The sequence below is a fragment of the Melanotaenia boesemani genome, chromosome 23, assembly GCF_017639745.1.
Source record: "Melanotaenia boesemani isolate fMelBoe1 chromosome 23, fMelBoe1.pri, whole genome shotgun sequence".
In the NCBI taxonomy this organism is placed as follows: Eukaryota; Metazoa; Chordata; class Actinopteri; order Atheriniformes; family Melanotaeniidae; genus Melanotaenia; species Melanotaenia boesemani.
The window spans coordinates 16,956,126-16,976,879 of NC_055704.1; the positions used below are offsets into that span (position 1 = coordinate 16,956,126).

The 20,754-nt window shown below is 40.8% G+C and overlaps 1 protein-coding gene across 4 annotated transcripts; it reads right to left on the bottom strand.

The window, feature by feature from the left end:
* Positions 1 to 419: 419 nt before the first annotated feature.
* Positions 420 to 20,372, bottom strand: LOC121634668 (ubiquitin carboxyl-terminal hydrolase 15-like). Of its 4 annotated transcripts, XM_041977514.1 has the most exons (22): positions 20,254 to 20,372; positions 19,448 to 19,575; positions 18,592 to 18,722; positions 16,890 to 17,016; positions 15,332 to 15,477; positions 14,850 to 14,911; positions 14,282 to 14,371; positions 10,867 to 11,005; positions 10,571 to 10,744; positions 10,017 to 10,175; positions 9,668 to 9,892; positions 9,504 to 9,587; positions 8,093 to 8,187; positions 7,637 to 7,825; positions 7,405 to 7,523; positions 7,038 to 7,319; positions 6,706 to 6,776; positions 6,405 to 6,520; positions 5,530 to 5,679; positions 5,085 to 5,188; positions 3,366 to 3,454; positions 420 to 2,948 (listed from the first exon to the last, which is right to left on the bottom strand). In XM_041977514.1, the coding sequence occupies exons 1-22, from the start codon at positions 20,340 to 20,342 to the stop codon at positions 2,604 to 2,606; spliced, it is 3,114 nt and encodes a 1,037-aa protein (XP_041833448.1). In that variant the 5' UTR covers positions 20,343 to 20,372; the 3' UTR covers positions 420 to 2,603. The 4 variants fall into 4 exon arrangements, 3 of the variants coding, with proteins under 3 accessions (XP_041833448.1, XP_041833449.1, XP_041833452.1); XM_041977515.1 differs by lacking the exon at positions 14,282 to 14,371; XR_006009270.1 differs by lacking the exons at positions 420 to 2,948; positions 3,366 to 3,454; positions 5,085 to 5,188 and having other exon boundaries at positions 5,542 to 5,679; positions 6,405 to 6,552.
* Between the last annotated feature and the right edge of the window lie 382 nt (positions 20,373 to 20,754).

Here is a 20,754-nt window from a genome sequence, read left to right on the forward strand (position 1 = left end):
GAGGGAGAGACAGACACCAACACTGGATTTTAGATGTTTCCCATCTACAGCACACTGCTTTCTTTTTCTTAGCTAGTGATCGAATGGCCTTCAGCTTCAAACAGAGAACTTATTCCTCCTTACAGATCATACTGGGATGGAAAGTGGAAACCAGCCTGGAATCAATGTAATTTCTTAGAACAAATGTCAAACTTAAAATGGGTTCAATAGAATGAAAAACCTTTGTCGGAAAGCTAATCGCAGTATATTCCACCTAAGTATACAAAAATAATTATATAAAAACTACTTCAAACCAAATTACAAACTACATAAATGAACAAGCTCCTTCGTGTGCCATTTTTTAACTTCACAGCAAAAAACAACAGGGAGTCTGGCAAGAAATTTAGAGAAAATGAGGGAAAACCAGAGTAGGACACACACAGCTTTACACAGCTTTATTGAAGATTGTGTATAAATACACATGCACATTTCAAATGTAAACCCATGTGAACTCAAGTGCAGCCAAACTTTGAAACCCCCATTACATCATCATGCAAAGATGTCTGGATTTTTTTATTTATTTATTTATTTTTTACAAAAAAAGTCCCAAAACAGAATAATCCTTAAAAAAAAAGACCTCCCTGACAAGCTTTCGTAATCTAGTGTGTACGTGTGGACTCCTGACTTTTCAGGCCTTGCCAAGGTTTTTAAATATATTGTCTGTTTATTATTAAATGCTTACATATAAATAAATAAACTTTATCAAATGTGCACTCACAGAGTGAACTCTTCTGTACAATATTGTATAAGCCTATAGTAGCAATCACATCTCACTCAATCAAGTTGGGGTGAATCGGCCTAAAAGCAAGGCAGCACTGAGCCGATGAAGCCCACTGAAGTCAAAGCACATAGATGCTCTTAAAGGCATGGTACACATCTAATATTCTGAGGCATCAACAGGTATGCTTAATGGTGTTTACAATGAAACGAACAAGTAGAAAAAGAAAATGTAACACTCCACCATGGAGAATAGTTTCATCATGATTTACATCGATGGAGGAATATCCTGCAACGATCTGCCGCAAAATATTTTCACTGTATCATTGTCCTGAAAGCTGAAATGGTCTTTTAGGCAGACTCACCCCTACTGTTTTCAGTTTAGTATCCCCCCCACCCCCATTCAAAGCTCATGAATTCATTCAGCCAATACCACAGGGCGAAGAACACATTACCATCAAACAACAAAAAGGCATCATTCGCATACATGTGTTCTAATTTCAGTTCATTCAGCATACATTCTGGCCCTCGTGTGGGTTAAAAGAAACTGTGAGATAGCAAGCAAATGTAATGGACATTCGTAAGTGGTGTGATAGTGATGTGCAAAAAAAATAAAAGAAATAAAAAGGGGCTGGTCTGAGATTTGGAGTTAAGGCGGAGGTGACTCAAACAAGAGACGATGCATCTGATGTCAGCGAAATCACCGATGTTCCTCATCTCACAGTGCCTCGAATATGAAGACAAATCAGAAATGGGTTGCAGAGCTGCGGTAAAGCTTTAGACACCACAAATGAAGTACAACTAAAAGGGAGAGCTGAAGAGAAATTTGGCAGCTTAAGATCCGAGTCTGCCAGCTAACTTTACAGCAGATATTCTCTGCAGCGTCGGCCTGATGATGACATGGCTTGTGGAAATAAAACGGCCTTTCCTAATTTAACTCTGAAGCTAAAAATATGCACAAAAACAATAAGTTTGGTTACTTTGCCCAGTTAGCTGGATAACACCTTAATCCTGCTTTATTTTAGGTTTTCAGGAATCTACATTTTCAACAGATAATCACAGAGACAGCAAAACCTTAAATCACAAAGGCTCATGCCTGCACACTGATAATCTGTCTAAAATGCAAGATTACAGCAGTAGCAGCAGTAAAAGCTAGGATAGTTTGGCTTTTTGACACGGTATATAAACCACACCTTTGGGCATCACTTCTCTATGTTAAGATTGTAGACGCGTCTTAACAACCGACCTATGAAAGTCAGCTTTCCTAAGCTGATGAGAGAAAACCCTCTGATCAACAAAGTTGTTAAACAATTGCAGTATGTCTGGCAACGCATTAAAAATGGAGAAAAAAAAAGTGGATGGTTGTTGATTGTGCAAGTTCAAAATGTTTCAGCGCATCATGAAAACATAATTCAGTGTTTAAAATTTTTACAAATTCTAAATAATACTAAAATGATATGCCAACAATGCACTGCTAGAAAAAAAAGAAGCAGAGGGAGCATTAGAGCGCTTCAGTGAAGCATGTCCAAACCCTCGAGATCGATCCCAGGTGCTGTTCAGTGTTCAGAGAGCACATGCGCAAATTATAAACAAATGACTGTAGCGACACACTCACGCGCAAACAGTGATCCACCCACAGAGGAGGGCCCTGATTTTTTTTTTAAGTTGCGGACCCCGGCAACTCCCTGACTTAACAGCCGCCCTTCCCGGCATCGGCTCCGCCCGTCGCACGGCTGAGTCCGACTCGCTGGGTGGGACCGGTTTCCCGCTGCCATGCTGTGTGTCCATATGGCTTTGGATGGAAAGATCCTATTCTCTCTCTCCATTTATTCCTTTCACCGTTTACCTCAGTTGGTTTTCATGGTAACATCCCGATTGGGCGCCTGTTCCTCCTGTTCCTCCTCCTCTTCTTCTTCTTCTTCCTCCTCCTCCTCTTCTTCTTCTTCCTCCTCCTGGTCGTTGTCATTCCTGGCGCGCCTGTTCTCGTTTAGGTCCTCCTCATCGCTCTGCACAGTGGCAGCGGCCCCCTGACTGGACGGGACCGTCTGTCTCTCCTGCCGCTCCTCTGCTTTGTTCTCCTCCTCCTCTCCTTCTTCTTCGTCTTCTTCCTCCTCCTCACGATCGAGAGCGAAATAGCCGGTGCCTTTCACCGTGTCCTGGCGCTGATAGAACAACACATAGCCTGCTTTGGACTACAGAAAGAGAGAAGGACAAAAATAATTGTTTTTCTTCATCTGTGCAGACTTTTGATGTTTTCTCTGATAATGAGGCAAATAACAGCAGGCTTCAACCAATCAGATTAATCCAGCTGTTAAATCAAGAAGCAAAAATGTCTTTTCTACAGGAAAGAATTGTTCTTCACTCTTCTGTCACTAAACAATAAATCTCCAGGGTTAGAGTCTTCTGGAACAACCAGCCCTCCTAACCATGAAAAATAAAGTTCTCAGCATTTTAATAGCACATTCTACAGCACAGCTGGATGACCAGTATGTTGATCTGTTTCATAATTAACGAAGAATCAGAACAGTTTACATACATGCCTGATTAAATAACCCACTTTAATGCTCGCACAGTGGGATTGTTGTCTGCAGCTGCATCAGGACACTCACCACTATTTGATCTTCACTGGCAGGAGACACGCTACTATCATCAAAGTTGTACCATTTTTCATCATCTTTGTTCTTCGCATAAGCAGTATCTGAGGACAAGACACAAGATGGCGTTAGTGAAGATTAAGGGATTAATCAACGTCAAATCGTAGTTGCCAAGATTTAAGGTGCTGACAGAACAGAACTTAAAAGTTTGGATGGTTAAACTAATTTTGATGAAATCATATATAAATAGTCCAAGACTCAAGTTTAATTTTAGTGTTGTAATGTGTAATGTTCTAAAACACCTAAAAAAACTTGTTTAAAAGTGCTGCACATCATCACAAGCAGGGATCTAAAAGTGCCATGACAATGCAGCTGGATAGCTCAGTTGAAAGAACATCTGTCTCCCATGCGGGAGACCAGAGTTTGATTCCCCCTGGGGATGAATATGAACACCTTGCAGTTGGGTCCTTAGGCAAGACCCTAAAGGCCTGGTACACAAGATTTTCGGGCTGTTTTTGTCCTGATTTTGCCCCTTCTCGACCAAGGATGGCAAACACCCGATTATCCTGAGTCTTATAAGATTATCCTATACAATTATCATCTGGTCTGAGGTGTGTCACGAGCAGACTTGTCCCGATAATCGGTTCCAAAACAGGTCATAGCCGAGAATCGGAAGTATTAAACATGTTCAATATTTACGACAAAATATCTTCTATGTGAGTAAAGCAAACGACTACTGAAATGTGACTGTGGATTGTGACGTGGAACGGATTGTAGCCAATCAGAGAGCGAGCTGGCTGGGGAACAAGGAAGTAAATAAAGTCCGTGTTCACGCTGTCTCCAAGCTGTTGTTTTTGTTCAGTTCTGGCTTTTTCTGTTAACAATAGTCCCAAGACCACCATCATTTCCTGGTCCTATATATCCTCTTTCATGCTGGGTGTTGTGTTTTCCGGTTGTTCCTATGTTTTTTCTTCTTCGTTTTTTGCTGGTTGTTGCTATGGTTCTTCTACGTTTCGACGTTTGTCCGGCTCAGAGGACTAGATTGTAGATCAGTTGTGGGACAGCACCGTTATGTGTGTTGTTCTGTGATTAGATTATCGAAGCACACCACACACAGTACGATCAAAACTGTTTAATGCCTGATTTTTTTTATATTTACGTGAGGTCTCAAACAGATAAAAAATCTCATAAGATTAAAAAAAATCCTTGTGTGTACCGGGCCTAACGCTACTGCCTATCCACTGTAAGTCACTCTCGATAAAAGCGTCTGCTAAATGACTGTAATGTAATGTAATGGGCATGTGATTAATAACATATAACCACTTGCTTTGGTAAATGAAGAAAAAGAGCCAATACTGTTGAATCAGGACGTCGACTTAAGAAAGCAGGTTGTCCGCCTCATCCCACTTCGTCCCAAGAACTCTGCAACATCTAAGGCCTTCTACAGTTGTTATCTGAACGTGAATGAATATTTGGTGGTTGTCGAAGAGGCCATTGCAAGGACCGGCAACCATGTTTCCATCAGCTGTGGCTACACATGTGGCTTACCATCACCAGTGTGTGAATGTGGAGTGAATGAATGAGGGATTCAATGTAAAGCTCTTTGGGTGTCTTGAAAAGTGCAATATAAATCCAGTCCATTATTCTAGAGATAAATTAAAACAATCTTAAAAATACAGAAAAAAAGTTTTAAATTTTGATATTACAATGTAATAAAGTGTAATCAAGTCTTACAGTGTCCTCCTCCCATCCCACCATAGTGGTTGGACACAGCGATGAGGTCATAACGGCAGGGTCCTGCGTTGGGGTTGATCAGGAACTCAGACATGTCCAGATCTCTAAAGAAAAAACAAGTTGTTGTGTATTCATATGAGTTGTGAGTGTGCAGACCATCTTCAGGTAACAAAACAACACATGAACTATAAAAGACAAAAACAAAAAACACTGAAAACTGTGCTAAAAATTTTAAGAAGTTTCTGAGAATTCATTTAACTGATTTTAACAGATCTGGTTTAATTTTATACAAGCTAACATCTTTATTATAGCAATAAAAAGTCAGTATTGAATATCCACATATTGAATTATATGTGGATGATGTATGGTGGGACTATGGGAAACAGAAACAATGGATACACTGAAGTGTTTCTCTGAAGTGATAAATGTGAGCGTGCTTGCAGACCTTAGTGGGAAGTCAACAAGCGAGTCCAGTTTATCCCTCATGTAACGACTGTAAGAGAAGCGCTTCAGATGGACCACCAGCACTGGTGGCAGAGACCACAAGTCCAGCTTCTTCGTGGCTTGTTGGTGTTGCTTGCAGTTTGGACAGTACCTGTGATCAGAGAAGCATAAGCCCATGTTAGGAAGCCTGCTACACCTTCTTCACTTCAGCAGATGCACAATAAGCAAGGTCACCAGGTTTGTGAAGCATTCTAGCCTACAGTAAAACTAGAGTTTTCAGGATCACGAAGGTCACTTTCCAATTAGACCACTCATTCTTTTGCTGGGTATTTTGTCTCAGCTGAGGGAAAATGTCATATAGGCAAGCCTTCGTCATATAGTAGTAACACCACCAAAATGAAGCTTAATTCAAACTGCACGTGTCACAATGCTGCAAGAGCTTGTGTGCATTTAGTTGGTGATAAAATATCAAATATGGTTTTATATGATCTAGATTTGTTGCCAAGTCCAATTTACACCACCAATACTGCAATTGATAGTAAACTGGTTAAAAATCTATTTGCTTTTTAACAGAGGAAAAATTTTATCAGGAAAATTTATTACACATTGATCTGGCTAAAAACTAAAAGGATTTCCATGAACCCTTCATTATGAGGTCACATAAAACCTAAACGGACTGCATCATGTTTAAATGCACCTGGTGGCATGTTTAATGAATATTTGTTAAGCTAGAAATACACATATAGGTAGAAATATTTACATTTTTTAGTAAAAAAAAAAGTCAAATAACATCCTTTGTTTATGTTGCAAAGAGCAAAGATAACAGCTGATGTCCCCTCCTGCTTGTAACTCATTTGTTTTGCTTGTATTGCTTACCAGGGGTCCTCAGCTCCCAGTTTCTCCTTCGTCGTGAACAGTTCAATGCAGTCCTTCAGCTTGAAGAAGGCCTTCTTCTGAGGCTTGTACTCCATGCTCTCATGCTTGTCAAAGTCCTACTCTCAGCCACACATATAAACACATCCAGCTGTTAGACAAAAAGCTAGTTTACTTAAACAATTTGCAGCAAACAATAAATTTATCTTGTTACTGCAATTAGGATTCTTTAGATTGGCCTATTAAAAACACTAAATGTTCCATTGAAATTCTTTAAAACTATGTAAATAGTTATTAGTTTTACCTCAACGACAGTCTCATCAAAATACTTCTTCTTGATTTCTGGCTCCCAGTCCAAAGAGAGATAAGAACGGTCTGTGACAAAGAGGATAAAATGTAAATACAACTTTAATGTGAGCTTAATTAACAATAACTTCATCTCACTGCTATAATGTGGCAACAAAGTTTTAAGTAATAATTTGTCATGCTTGTGTCACATCATCAATTGTCCCATTTTCTGTAACGAAATTAAATATTTATTAGTCATTAAAAATAAAATATCACTTTGCCTTTTCAATTAAGAGTTGAACATATAAAAACTAAATCCTTTGATATTACATTCAGGCAACTTCCTACCACTTAGTCTGAGGTGTCCTTCGTCGAAGCGGATCTGCCTTGTGTCCTCCTTGATGAGGGAAAAGTCTGTTTTGCCCATGTTATTAAACTGGAATGTAAAAAGTCTCTTTCTGTTGTGTCCTGCTGTTTGCTGTCCTTTGGTGGAGATTTGTGGACCGACCACGCCATTTTCCAGGTCGTTGTCACCGCCCACAGAATCCTCCGACTGACTGTTGTCGTTCTCAGAGAGCAGCTCCTGATCCTGGCTGGACTCGTCGTCCTGCTCATCCGTCTCCATCTCGCCTAACAGAGGACAGAATAGCTTTGAGATCAGCTTGCTGCTTCTCAAGAACACAAAGGTTTTTTCGGTTTGTGTTGTCACACTCACTTGGCGATCCTTCCTCCAGCAGTCCGTTAGTGGCGTTCCCATTTACAGTGTGTTGTTTGGATGGTTGTGTCTCTTCACAGTCCTCATCATCTTCCTCTACAGAAGATCGCACAAACCGACTGCAAAAGAAACAAGAAAAATCACCTGCTACATTTCTAAGAGTGCTATTTATATATATTTAACTATTGGATTGTCAGCCTTCGTTTGGGTTAAAACTGAAATGAATGACTACCAGAGGCGCAGGAGCAGCATGTTGTAGAGCTTGTCCTCACTTAGCGTTCTGGGCACCGCGATGAGGAAGGGCTGTCCAAACAGTGGCGTGCTGGTGTGGTTATAGCCCGACTGTTTGTACTTTTCCCTCAAATGAACTGGGATAACTACATGGTCTGCATCCTCCACTCTGTTCACCGCCACTTCAAAACTGAAGCGAGACGATAGGTGAGTTACAGTCAAACCAGCTACAAACCAGTGCAGGACAGTGAAACTGTGATGTCCCTGGCCAATAAGTTGATTATAAACTTGTGTATCTCTGATGCTACAAATAAGGTCAGTAATTATGTTAAAAGTTGCATTTCCTGAACAAAAACAAAACCATGAATGCAGTCTGGTTGTAATTAGAAATTAGGAAACACTGCTACTGTAATCTGAATAGGGAAGTTTTGTGTTTTAATCCATGCCTGAAACTCACACATAAATATCATCTCGCTCCATGATGCTGCTGAGGTTTTCATTAGTGGCGAAGATCCGGTGGAAACGATGGTTGTAGATGTCAGTTACAATCATCTGGTAAACAAGACAGGAGAGGAATACAGTTTATATATATGTATATATATATATTTTTTTTTCTTTACACCAGTATCACCTTCACTTATATAAGACATTCCTAATACTGCTTACAGAGACAATCCTTCAATCTACAACATAAAATGAACTCGACTGTGTGACACGTTTTTTAGGCCAAACTTATTATGAGAAAACAGTTTATTGTTCTGCAGTGTAGATGTACGTATGTACGTATGTATGTACGTATGTATGTATGTATGTATGTATGTAAAATTGATTTGCCACATCGGTTTTTATCAGAACGTTTGTGCTCCAGCCAGTTTCAGAGCCTTTATGTGAAACATATTTATTTTGGGACTGGAAGTATGGTTGTAATTCAAAAGGAGCAGCTTTCCACTGGAGGAAAGTTGAGGGGGCTCTTCTTCGGGAATAACTTTCCTCTGTGAGAATATCTAGGATATCATATATGGGAAGATGCATTTACTGTCAGTGACTGAACGTGCATGCAGAGGAGAGCTTCTGCTGAATATATATTGCTTTCTACTCATGTATGAAACAAACTCATTTTATTGTTTTTCTTATTGTTTCTTTTTTTAACTATTTTTTAAAGGATGTTTTATTTTAATCCTTATGTTCATAAATTAAAAGTATTTACATTGGACATTTAAATTTAATTTGAGTTAGTTGACTTAAATATGTATTTTATCTCCCTAGTAATTGGGTGCTGTGGCTTTAAGAGCACAGCCGGGTGTGTAGCTGTAGAACAGTGCAGTATGTTTTTTGTATTAGACTAGCTGTGGAGCCACACGGTTTTCTTACCATGTCTTGATGTTTAATTTGTTATCCAGCAGGGAAATTCTTGGGACTGCCTCATTTTTTGTGACATTTGATGAATAACCCATTTATTTTTTTTCAGACCAAGACCGAGTGGGACTAGATAATTAAAACGGCATGAGAGGCACGTATACGTCACAACTAACAGCTAGTATACTTATCAGCTATTTTCCACCAGTTAAAGAAAAAACAGCAATTTCCACAACATACTTTTTATGTCCACTGTGCTTTGTGCTCTGGACAGACACAACCCTGCACCCGCATGTCTAGCTGTAAGGGCATATCTCCAGCAGGAAATCTCTTGCAGTGAGGTGCATGACTGAACACTGTGCAAAAGTCTGTGAAAAATAACATTTATTCTAGTCCTCATCCCTCCTTTCTGAGCTACAGGAGAAGGATGCAACATTTCTGGTAGCCACTGGACTGATGGTTAATTGAAGGCTGGCTTTTGCACAGAGCAGAGCTGATGGTGATGTTTATACCTTCTCAGCAGGCACCCCAGACAGGTTGGAGAGAGAGGTACACAGGTCAGAGATGTAGCCCACCTTCGGCACGGTCAGCTTGTACTAAAAACGCAAACTTGTGATTAATGCCACATATTTTCAGTTTTGTCACAACAATGTGTTTAGTGAGCAAGTCTTGTTACCTGCGTGGGTTTAGCCAGAGGGTCCAGTCTAACTAGATAGACCTCTAATGTCCGTTCTTTCTTCATGGGTAGTGGCAGCGTCAAGTAGCAGAAAGGATCAAAGGTCACTGAAACCTTAGCGCACACGGGACACACCAAAGTTGACTTGAAAAGACCATGGAAGATGTCCACAATGATGGAGTCATTCCTCTTGATGTGGTTCTCCCATGCTTCCTCTGCCACAACCTGAGGTGAAGAGCAAAACAGAAACTGGCCATAGCAAACACACCCACAACTGTTTGATTGATTAAACATGTTTAATCAGACATGAGCGACCATTTTGCAAAAATTCTCAAGCTGCTTGTCCCACCTTATCAGGCCGTCCATTTGCGTCCTTAAGCTGTATGTAGGGCTTCTTCCTGATGCGATTCAAGTCCTCGTGTAGACCATCCAAAAGGAAGGCCAGAAGCTCATGGGAGTCCTGCTGCTGGTAGCCTGAGAACTGTGGGGCAAAGCGGCCCACCTGGGTCTGGAGAATGGAAATGTACACTGAAATATGTGAGCGATGACAAAACGAGGAAAAGTGCTTTCTTGTGTAGTCCATCAGTTTTAAAGTAAAACATTTTGTCCCGAAATACTAATGCAATCTTGAAACACTTGGCTTGATGTATTTCATACTTCTTGTGAAATTCGTGAGCCATTAACAGATTTATACTCCACAGTTGTGTATACTTTCATCCTTTCCCTACCACCGTAAAATAGTTCATTTGTTAGCTTCATTGTGGCTCCTTTGTGCTATTTTATTCCAATGCAATCAGACTGATCAGTTCTCACTTGACCATAACATTAACCCTTTAATGAAAATGTTTTTTTCTCAAACTATAGCTTAAACTTTCCATCCAAACGCCCCTCCCCCGTAATCACCTTGAAAGGTCTTGGGGTCACGTAGCTGTATTTGCCTGACCACAGGTGTTTTATAAGCTCAGCGTAGGATCTGGCAATCTCCCCCTTCATGCCCAGGGGGTTGTCCTCATTCAGCTCGTCTGTGTACTTGTCTTTGAGGAAATACTCCGTCAGTGGAGGGATGTTGCTTAAACACTGAGGTACAAAAGGAGAAAAAGGACAGAACTCAGCAAGCAAAGAACAGGTCTGGAGGACTTGGAAAGACATTTCCGTACTTTCTGAGGCTGTGAGAAGCTCTACGATGGCATCCTTGTTACCTGCACAGCAGAGTTCATGAAACAGGTGTTGCCCAGGTTAGACAGTCCACAGAGGCCTGAACGCTCACTCTGTCTGCTCTGGTCTGAGTAGTCATAGCTGTTGTTGTAGGACGGCAGACTATAGCTCAAATTCTTCACACTGCAGAATAAGCATACAAATAAATCACACAAGGTTGAATAGATGCTTCTGAAATTGCTACAAGTATTAATGCACACACTAGATCCATTGGCATAAATCAATCATAACTCTTAACATAAACAGTTTTTTTTCCACTAGCAAAAAGCTTGAGTTTTAACTATAACGTCAAACTACCAACCAAACCTTTGACTACTTCCACCCCCCGCCCCTAAAGACATCCAAGAGGCTCTGTGAGAGCTTTCAGGTAGGCCTGCCCAACTGCAGTAAACAGCAGACCTCTCAGATGCTGGCAGTGCAGCGTTGGCTGTTTCTGGCTCCCACTGGTCAAAGGACACAGCTGTGATGGTGGTGGAGGCGGGGACCTCACAGCTCAGCACACGGTGGTCCACTCTCCTGCTATCCAGCTCCACCGCCTCAGACCTCAGGCACCACCAGCAACACAGGAGCATGACATCTCAGCCCCGCCCCGACCCACGCCGGCCCACATGTCCGCACTAAAGTCAATACCCAGCCACCTGGATGGAGTTTGGTTTGTGTCCGGTACATGTAAAGTCCGGCTTTTTTGCTGGTGAGAAGAAAAGTCCCGTTTCCACTGCTGAGTCCTAGCTTTAATCCAGTACAGCTCCAGTAGCAGTGTGAATATAGTCCAGATGAAGTTTAGGCCTGCATTTGGTTTCCAAGTCCAGCAAAGTCCAACAAACCATAAATACACAAAAACTAAAGCATGCACTTTACATTATAGCTCCCATCTCATTTCTACACTTCTTTTTTTGGGCTCAACAGCCTGTCATCCTGTTGTCCTCTCAGCCTCGGATTCCTTCACTCTGTCCTGCACTGTCCTGTCCTCTGCTCCTCCCTCTGGCCTGCCTGCTGCTTTCTGCTTCACTACGACTGCCCACAGATATTTATAGCAACAGCGAGGATGCTCAAGACTGCTGCCACCAAAGCTAGAGGTGCACAGCGAGAGAAAAAAAGGGAGGGAGATGCAGTGAGAATAGGGGGGAGGGGTGGACAGTAAAAGGGGGGGGGGGCTGACAAGTGGAATGAGATAGGGATGCAGGGAGCAGCTGTTCCACTGCATCCAGCTGAGGCTGCGGTATTCATCCTCTCTTCTCTCTTACTAACACACATTTGATCAAACAAATAGTTTGTTTACAAACACACACCTCCTAATGTTTTGCCAAAACTACACACACAAATTTTTAACCATTTTTCATTTGTACCCTAAGAAACCTTTACCATCATCTTAGAATATCTCCCTCTTGAAGGTCTTTAATATGCATTGGCTGTCTACATGGGAGCTTTAAAAAAAGGAGTCTCTAAATAAATAAATTAAAACCCTGGGACTGGGTTGGCTTTATCATCGGAGCAGTATGAGTGTGCAGAGTCAGGCGATGAGAAGCAAGGGAAGATGAAATGTATTCTGAAGGTCACTTAGACTGCAGAAGGTGTGCATCACAATGAGCTAAGAGCAGAGGAGAGGAAGAGACACTTGGTGACACAGAGAGAGGGAGGTGGACAGACTGCCTGACAGTGACTCTTACTGCTGCTATAAAGCATCCCTGCTGAGGCTCAACATACTAGGCTGAAACTGCTAAATCAAAGACATGTGTTATATAATGTGGGAACACTTTATATGGGGGAAAAAATAAAAAGAAAAGGCCCCATGCATAATTGAGAGGAACCGACAGTGCTGGAGCTATGTTGAATCAGGGATAGGAGTGGTGCTGAAAGGGAAGATCTAATTTCCCCAAGTCACCCTCTTGTGCATTTCACAATCTACCTACAGCATTCAGAGAAACACTGCTTTAACAACATACAATGCAGAGCTGTCAGAGGACAATAAATAACCAGATTTTAAGTTGAGTGTGTAGGACAAATAGGCTTAAGTTCACCTTCACTCCTCTCTATATGAATATTGATTTTCTTTTTTTTTTTTTGTAGCCTAGCTTATAGCTGTTTCTACATTCCAACTATATGCACAGTGATGCGCACACACACACACTTACTCAAACATGCAGTAAAACACACACCAAGTAGAAAGTGGGGGACCACTTTTAGAGCATTTCAGAGCAAAGAGAAAGCTCATCTTGCAGATTAGGGTTAGTGCTCTCTAACACAGGGTCCACTGAGCCTCTGAGTGCCAGTAAATAACAAATATTAGGTGTAGGCTACATCAAGCGCTCAGATAACAGATGATAAAAATAAACAGAGCTGTGATTGAAATCTGCATGGGAAACAAAGCTAATCTGATATTCCAGATGATCCTGAAATTTGAGCTCCTATAAAACCTACACTCAGCATCACCTTTGATTCTTGATCAAAATGAATAAAAAAATACTACACATACTAAAACTGTAGGCTAAGACTGGAGCTAGGTGATGAAGCAATGCTGTGATTTTCAGTTTGGCAAGCAGTAATGTGTTCCCTTATTTGGCAAATTGTGTATCATTACTAAAACTCCTGATGTGGTACATTGATTTCCATTAAAACAAGAGCACTGTCACAGTAGACAAAAGGATGATTCAGGCAGGTTTTTTAACTCTGAGCTCCATTAAATGCAGACAGAGAAGTGGGCAGTCAAATCTATTACAATTCATCTTTTAAATTTGCATATCAGACATTTAAGGCTCCTTTCATATTCTCATTTCCTTTTCTATGTAGGTATGTTTGTTTTGAACTAGTGTGACTTGAGCTTGTAGCTGCTCTAACAAACTGCAGATATTTCTTTATTTACAAAATTAATAGACATAATAAGAATAAGGCTACATTCAAACTAACAGGACTGCGTTAAACAAATGCCACATTAACCTAAAACATGCAACTCTTCCAAACCTGCACTGCATCAGTGGGGAACTTTTACCTAACAAACTCAAATGCTGAGTAAGGCACTCAGGGACGCCAGTGGGCCATTTTTAGAGAGCGTTGCTGTTGCTGAAAGAAATTCCAAGAGTTCATCCCCAAGTATGCCCAATCCCTGCTATCAGGTCTTTCAGCTGAAACTCCACAACCATGAGTTTCATCAACCACATCACAGCCAGAGACAGACCTGTACACGCTAAGAGTTTAGTTATTCTTAAACAGTGAGATGCTAGAGTCTGCCGCAGTAACTGGGACTAAGTCGTAGAATGAATATCAATGAAGCTGATGTAAGTCACCTTGCCTTCCCCATTTCAAGCCAAAATTTCAACCACCTGAAACTGGATTAAGGCTCCATCTCTGGCTGCTGGCATTCAAACCCACCCTTCCACTGTTCAGCCCACAACTATGCCTTACTTCCTGCTGTTGAAGCTGCTGTTATGATTGTTTGTGAGAGATGAAGGCGAGATCTTTGGCAAAGCAGAGAGATTGGAAGCACCAGATGACCTTCAAAAGATAAAGAATAGATCATGAGTTAGAAAAAATAAGGAGCTGTTCTAGAAGGGTGTGTGTCAGTCAAATTAATCTGAGATGAATCAAAAATAAAGAGAGTGATATGTCAGCAACAAAAGGTCCAGCAAGAGGCAAACAGAGAAAAAAAACGTCACAGAGAGGGAATCTTTGATGATGCAGTAATATAGCATACACCTTTCATTTTAAATAATCCAAAAGGGAGGCACTAGGAAGAGCACCTCAAAGTGAGGGATTTCATATGCTATGTCAAATCATGTTACCATTTATCCTTCTAACCCACTACAAGCAAGTTACCTGCAATTAAATAATGAAAGGCTATGAATAATCTGTTTGTTTGTTTGAGTGGTAGTGTTTCAATGCAAGGTGGTAATGACGGTTTCTTAGTTTTTGAGGAAAAACTACCAAGAGTAAAACAAAGAGATAAACGCCAAACCATGTGGCCTTCACTCACTTGTGTGCTGTGGAGCCTCGAGGCCAAGTTCCGTCTTCATTCTTCTGCTCTATTACGAGAACCTATGAGGAAACAGCAGAAAGAAAAAACTGTCTATCTGCTGTTTAAAGATGCTCATGTTTAAGTACTTGCATCACACACTAGTTTAATTAAATTAAAAGTGTCATTTTGTGAGCAGTAACCACTGGGCTAACGGGCTGTTACTGGAAAATACCTAAAACAATTAAAACACTAGTATTTTTGATCCAGGGTCATCCAGCGTGTTGTGGGACGAGGAACAAAAATGCTTTGTAAGTTGTCAGACGATACAGGATAGAAATATACAGAAGCATAAACTCTCCACAGAACCACAAAAAACTTTCAGATAACTGTTGTATATAATTAAAGTAAGAGTTGAATCTGACTTTTTTTTTTAACTCTAGTGTGATATAACGATTCTGACTGGTAGAAACTACAAAATGCGGCTCCTTAAATTCTCCTACCTGTCCTTGGTAAAGACCAGCATCTTGGATGGTGCTGTCAGGTTTGTTGAGAGGCTCAAAGGTGTTGCTCATGTACCTGTTCCAAAGCCTGGTCTCTTTCTCTTCAGGGATACTGAAAAGCTTCCTCATTTCCTTCTCTATCACATCTGCAGTCATATCAGAGACATTACAGATGGCGTCAGTCTGGTTATGTTAAACCCCAAAATGCATGTAGGTGACACATGTAGTCACTTAAATGTAAAGTTAAAACACCAACCATAACCCCTCTTTACCCAACTCTGACAAAACTGAACACTGAATCAACTTTTCACATTTCTTTTTGTAAAACCAAATCATGTGTGCTCATGAATAGATATGGTGACATGATTATTATGACAACTTACAGGCACAGAAGTCTGGATTTTAAGCAAAAACTTGCGTTCAAGTATTTAAAGCTTAATTGTTAACTGAATTATTTGCAAATAATTAGTGGAGAAGTAGAGAGAACTTGGAGTATCAACACAGTGATGTTTACTCATACATTAATAGGAAAAATGTGGAAAGACAGACTGAGAAATACCAGAGACATAAAGGATGTTATTTTTGCACCAGTTTAATTATCTATTCTATTGAGAACCACATACTTGAGAACATTATTAAAATATGTTGCTAGGAAGGTAGGATGAAAACTGAAAGAAAATAGTATTACTTCTTTAACAGTGGCAATACAGATACTATTAAACTTATGAGTCTTTACAGGTTCTCTACTAAAAGCAATTACTGCATGTGCTGCCTATATTTATAGAAAAACAAATATGGCCAGCACCAATATATACAAAAACTGTAGTAACTCATATCCAACTTTATTTGTTGATGTGACTCATCTGATTTTTCCCCCAGAGCTATGAACACAGAAATGTGATCATCAGTTAAATCTGGTCTGCATCACTTCAGTATGTGGTTCTAGATCAGATATACGATTGATATGTAGGTTCGCCACATGAGTCAAGATGCAGCTTTTTGCTTCTACGTATATGTTGAATGTTTCTGTCATAAGCCTGCAGAGATAATACAGCACTGATAGCAACAGATAGACAGAAAATGACAACAGAAGAGTATCTAGTGTGCATGCATGCCGTTTCATTGTTAGGCCCGTTCTGGTGGAAAATCAGATGCAAGACATTGGTAGCTCATATTTTGAACCGTCAAATCTTATCTATACTTAAATCAGAATTAAACAATGCAGCTAAAATATAAACACAGCCTGAATCAATTTAAAAGAGTGAAGGATTCAAAGGTCTGAACGCAGGCAAACGTTTCACAACGTCTCAGAAATAACATGCCTAGTGTTACAATACAATGGATGTAAAAGTATGTTTAGGTGTACTGCACACTTCCTCTGTACATGATGAGTGAGAAGTCATGACTTCATGCTTGGAGCACTGGTTTACAAACCACACAGCTCTATATAAGATTTGAGTTGTGTATGAAGTTAGTGGAAATTCAGCTTTCAAGAAGAGAAATCTGACTGAGTCAGCTTAATGATACCAGCAGTAACCCCAGAGGGATTCAAACCTACCTATTGTGTCAGCTTTACTGAAGCGTCTGGTGATGACGTTGTCCATGTTACTGTCTTCACAGAGCTTTAGCTCTGTCAGGTACACTTCCACCTTGCAATGCTTAACAAACATACCCTGCTCCACAACCTGGAAAAAAAATAAAACCAAAAAAGGAAAAAAAAAAAAAAAACAGAAAACAGAAACTCCCAATTAGTTGTTCACATTGAATTAACTGAAATGCATCATACTCTATAATGTAATATCTCATATGAGTATGGAGAGTGTCTCTAATAATACAAACTTCATATTTGAGTAACCCAAGGCTTGAAAACGTATTTTGCAGCAGGACATAACATTTACGCAGAATCGGACATTCAGATTTAACCCTTTCATCCTCTAAACTAAAAACATGTAAACTGTGGTTTGTACTTGCTAATGTTTCTGGCTGATAAAGTAAAGGACGTTTGTTGCCACTCATCAAATGCTCTGATAGGAGCAGAGTCAGAGCGAAGGACCTAAATTAGCAGCACCTCGTAGAAACAGCTGAGGGGTCCCGGCCTATTTATTTCCCTGCTGAGCCCTTCCAACACACACACTGGCATATATACACACACACACAGTACCAACTTCACAAATGTCACTGAGAACTGCAACAGTTATGAGCACACAGCTTAGGTTCTCCCACCACCCCTCCCCTCCCCTAACCCAGATACTTCGGCGGGCCAATCCAACCGCTCAGTACAATATACTTGTGTTTGGAATCTCAGAGCAAAAGCCCAACTCATGGCCAAACTCTAGCAGAATCTCTCAAAGCAGAACCCAGCCAAAGAAATTTTCCCCACCCACCCCTGCTTCCATACTGGTTATGCCTCTTGCACTCCTCTTGCAAGCTTTCACGCTGCTACTTTCAGTGTGACCTCAGCTAGCATTCCTCCACTTCAAACAACAAGGACGCAGGACGCTCCACCGATGTTGGCAATCAAACCTTAAGAGTACTGCGGAAGGAACCGTAGCACCAGTGACTACAACCCTCCTGAATTCCCCCACAAAACAGGAAAACACCAACAACAACAAGACAAAGGGGAAAAAAAGAGGAAAACTAATAATGAACCTCTTGCATGTTGTGTCTCGCAGATCGCTCCATGTAGCTTTTCAGTTATCCAGAACGTTGCCTGAAAATAGAAACCCTGCAGCCACCCGATATGTCCCATGACATACATGGCAAAAGGGGAGGGTCAATAAAAGGCAGAGAGAACGAGAGAGATAATGATAGAGGTGACAAGGGGAGAACCTCTTTCAGCAGTCATGATGCCATGGTTATTTGGTGAACTTGACATTGTAGGTCATATATAAGGTGTAGGTGCCACCATTGAGCATTTTAGAGACTAATAAACTTTATCAACACTGATGCCAATATACCAACTAAAAATTCTGTAGGTGAAATAACAGCTTTTAATGACCACTCAGTCAAGCACAGTCTTTTCATTCACAGTTCATATCGTGTTATCAACTTTCTGATCCCATGCATTCTTTTTGTAGAGCTAAATGACCAACAATTATTCCATCCCAAATCATTCCACTGCATCCCTAACAGCCCAATAACAGCCGCACTGTATGAAACCAGTTTCGCCATCGTTACACGGCATCACTAAAGACCACCTCTGCACTGCACATCTTCTATAAAATCCTTTTATGGTTTTATGCAACAAACTGAATCATTACCTTGCGTGCAATCGGCTCTTGACCCTCTGTTAGTCCATACCAGCTGACAAGCTTATTCCAGCCCTCTGTAGGGACCAGTATGTAGTCAAGCTCATCAATGAGGTGCTCCTTAATGGCCAGGACATCCCCATCTATGGAGAAGGAGGGCGGTGAGGAAAGGATGAGAAACAGGCAGGTAGATGGAGGACAGAGAGCACATTCAGAGGGTTTTAACACATCACTGACCACGCACTGACCATCTGACAAAGAAAAGGGTATGATGGAGCGCTTTCTATGAACATACCCCTAAAAAAAGCTTTCTATAGAGAGAACAGACAATGTTGTTTTTGTGCCCATTTCCCTGAACTCTTCGTACTTCCAGAAAAATTTAATTCCACACAGACAGGGCTGTCAGAATCATGATATTTTAGGTTAAAAGTGTATTGATTGGTCAATATACATTTTTGTTTTTGTACATTGTATTTTGTATATTGTATTAAAAAGTGGTATTGGGCCTCCAAATATCAACTCTGCCTTAAACTACCCCATCCAAGTTATTTTGTCTGAAACCAAATATATGAGAATGTCTTAATGTGCCAGTTAAAATGTAATCAATAAAATAGAATAAGTTAAGCACACTGAAAGAAACACTTGATGTTATTAATCACAACAGATGAGTACAAACAATGAAGAACACAGGGGAAATATGGCACTCCTGTTAGCTTTCCATCTTTGTTTTTACAGTAATAAAAGGAAATGGAAAATTTTCAATATTTGTGAAAAATTATCACAGACAGATAAAGAAAATTTTAAAAATTAAAACTTTATATAATAACCATGACATAGCTACAGACACAGTTGGCGTCATTTGTCTTACCTTTGAGGAGACCAGAGTTATCAACTGGTCCTGGGTAGACATTCTGGTCACCCATCTGGTATTTGTCCCAGCTGTCAAATCCCACATATTTTTTCCACTGTTTGAACCAGCGGCTGTCCACTAAGTACCTGCACAGAAGGAAGTCGATGTTATACCATCTACAATAATGCAAGGTTAATTTCGTTTATCAGACCAAGGGTCTTAGTGTAGTTTAAGCATACACCAGGTTACCTTTCCCTTAGCACCCTAAACAAATGTGACTCTTAGAGGCAGCTACTTGACAGACTGATAGTTGTAACTGTAGCTTTCTTGACGCCGGATTGAGTTCAGGTTGCGGCAAGCACAGCCAGCTGGCTCTGAGATTTTGACAGGTGGTTCTTTTCCGACTCCGCCCTACTAAAGTCGACGGATGAACCCACTGACTGGAAAACCAATGCTAACCAATTAGCTATTAGCTTGCTACCTGTACAAAACAGAACAAACGAATAGTGCTCTCGCTAAGATCATGTCAGAGAAAAGAAATTTGCCATTTAGAAGGGAAGAAAATAAAGACCAGAACGGGACATTAAGAAGTCATTCGGGGTTTATCTCTATACACTCAAGTCTACCAGTTAGCACTAGCAAATCCGCCGCTAGCCTGTCAAGCTGACACACATGAAACTGACGGGCTCCCGTTAGCTACATCAGAGCTCACTGTCAACACGGCCCGTGCCTCAGCTTTTTAATCCTTCGTGGCGTTGTCAGCCCCAGCTGAGCCAACCGACGGCCGCACAACATCTCTGAACGGATTTCAGCTCAAGTCTTACCAAGTATCTCCCTTTCTTAGCTGTGTTTTCAACAGTGCCGCGACCTCTCCTCTCTGAGTATCCAGATCAGCCGCTCCTCCCTCCGCCATCTTTCCTCGGACATCACCCGTTGCATTGTGGGAAAGTGCGGGGCGTCACTGAGGCACGTAGAGAGACCCGCTGTGAGAGCCAATCACAAGCTCAGCAGCGTTACGGCGCAACGGGAGACGCGTGACACCCAGCGGTCGAATTATTCTAGAAAATAATTCAAAAGTGCTCTATCATTGTGACTGCTCGCTATTTTGGATGTTTAAGATACTATCTGAAAATAACTTCTTTACCAATTCCACACTTCTTTGTCCAGCAAGGTACACATATACAAACATACATACATACACATATATATACATGCATACACACACACACACACACATATATGTACATATATATATATATATATATAGGTGTTCCAACTTTGTAGGACTACTTACAACCATGTCTGACTGCATAAAAGCATTTTTT

Bases quoted from the DNA above. Each gene is read 5' to 3' on its own strand.
- LOC121634668 (XM_041977514.1), bottom strand. From the start codon at position 20,342: ATGGCGGAGGGAGGAGCGGCTGATCTGGATACTCAGAGAGGAGAGGTC. The intron at 17,017-18,591 runs GTAATGATTCAG...TTTTTTTTCCAG, and splicing joins AAGAGCCGATTGCACGCAAG to GTTGTGGAGCAGGGTATGTT. The intron at 7,320-7,404 runs GTGAGTGTGACA...GTCCTCTGTTAG, and splicing joins GCTGGAGGAAGGATCGCCAA to GCGAGATGGAGACGGATGAG.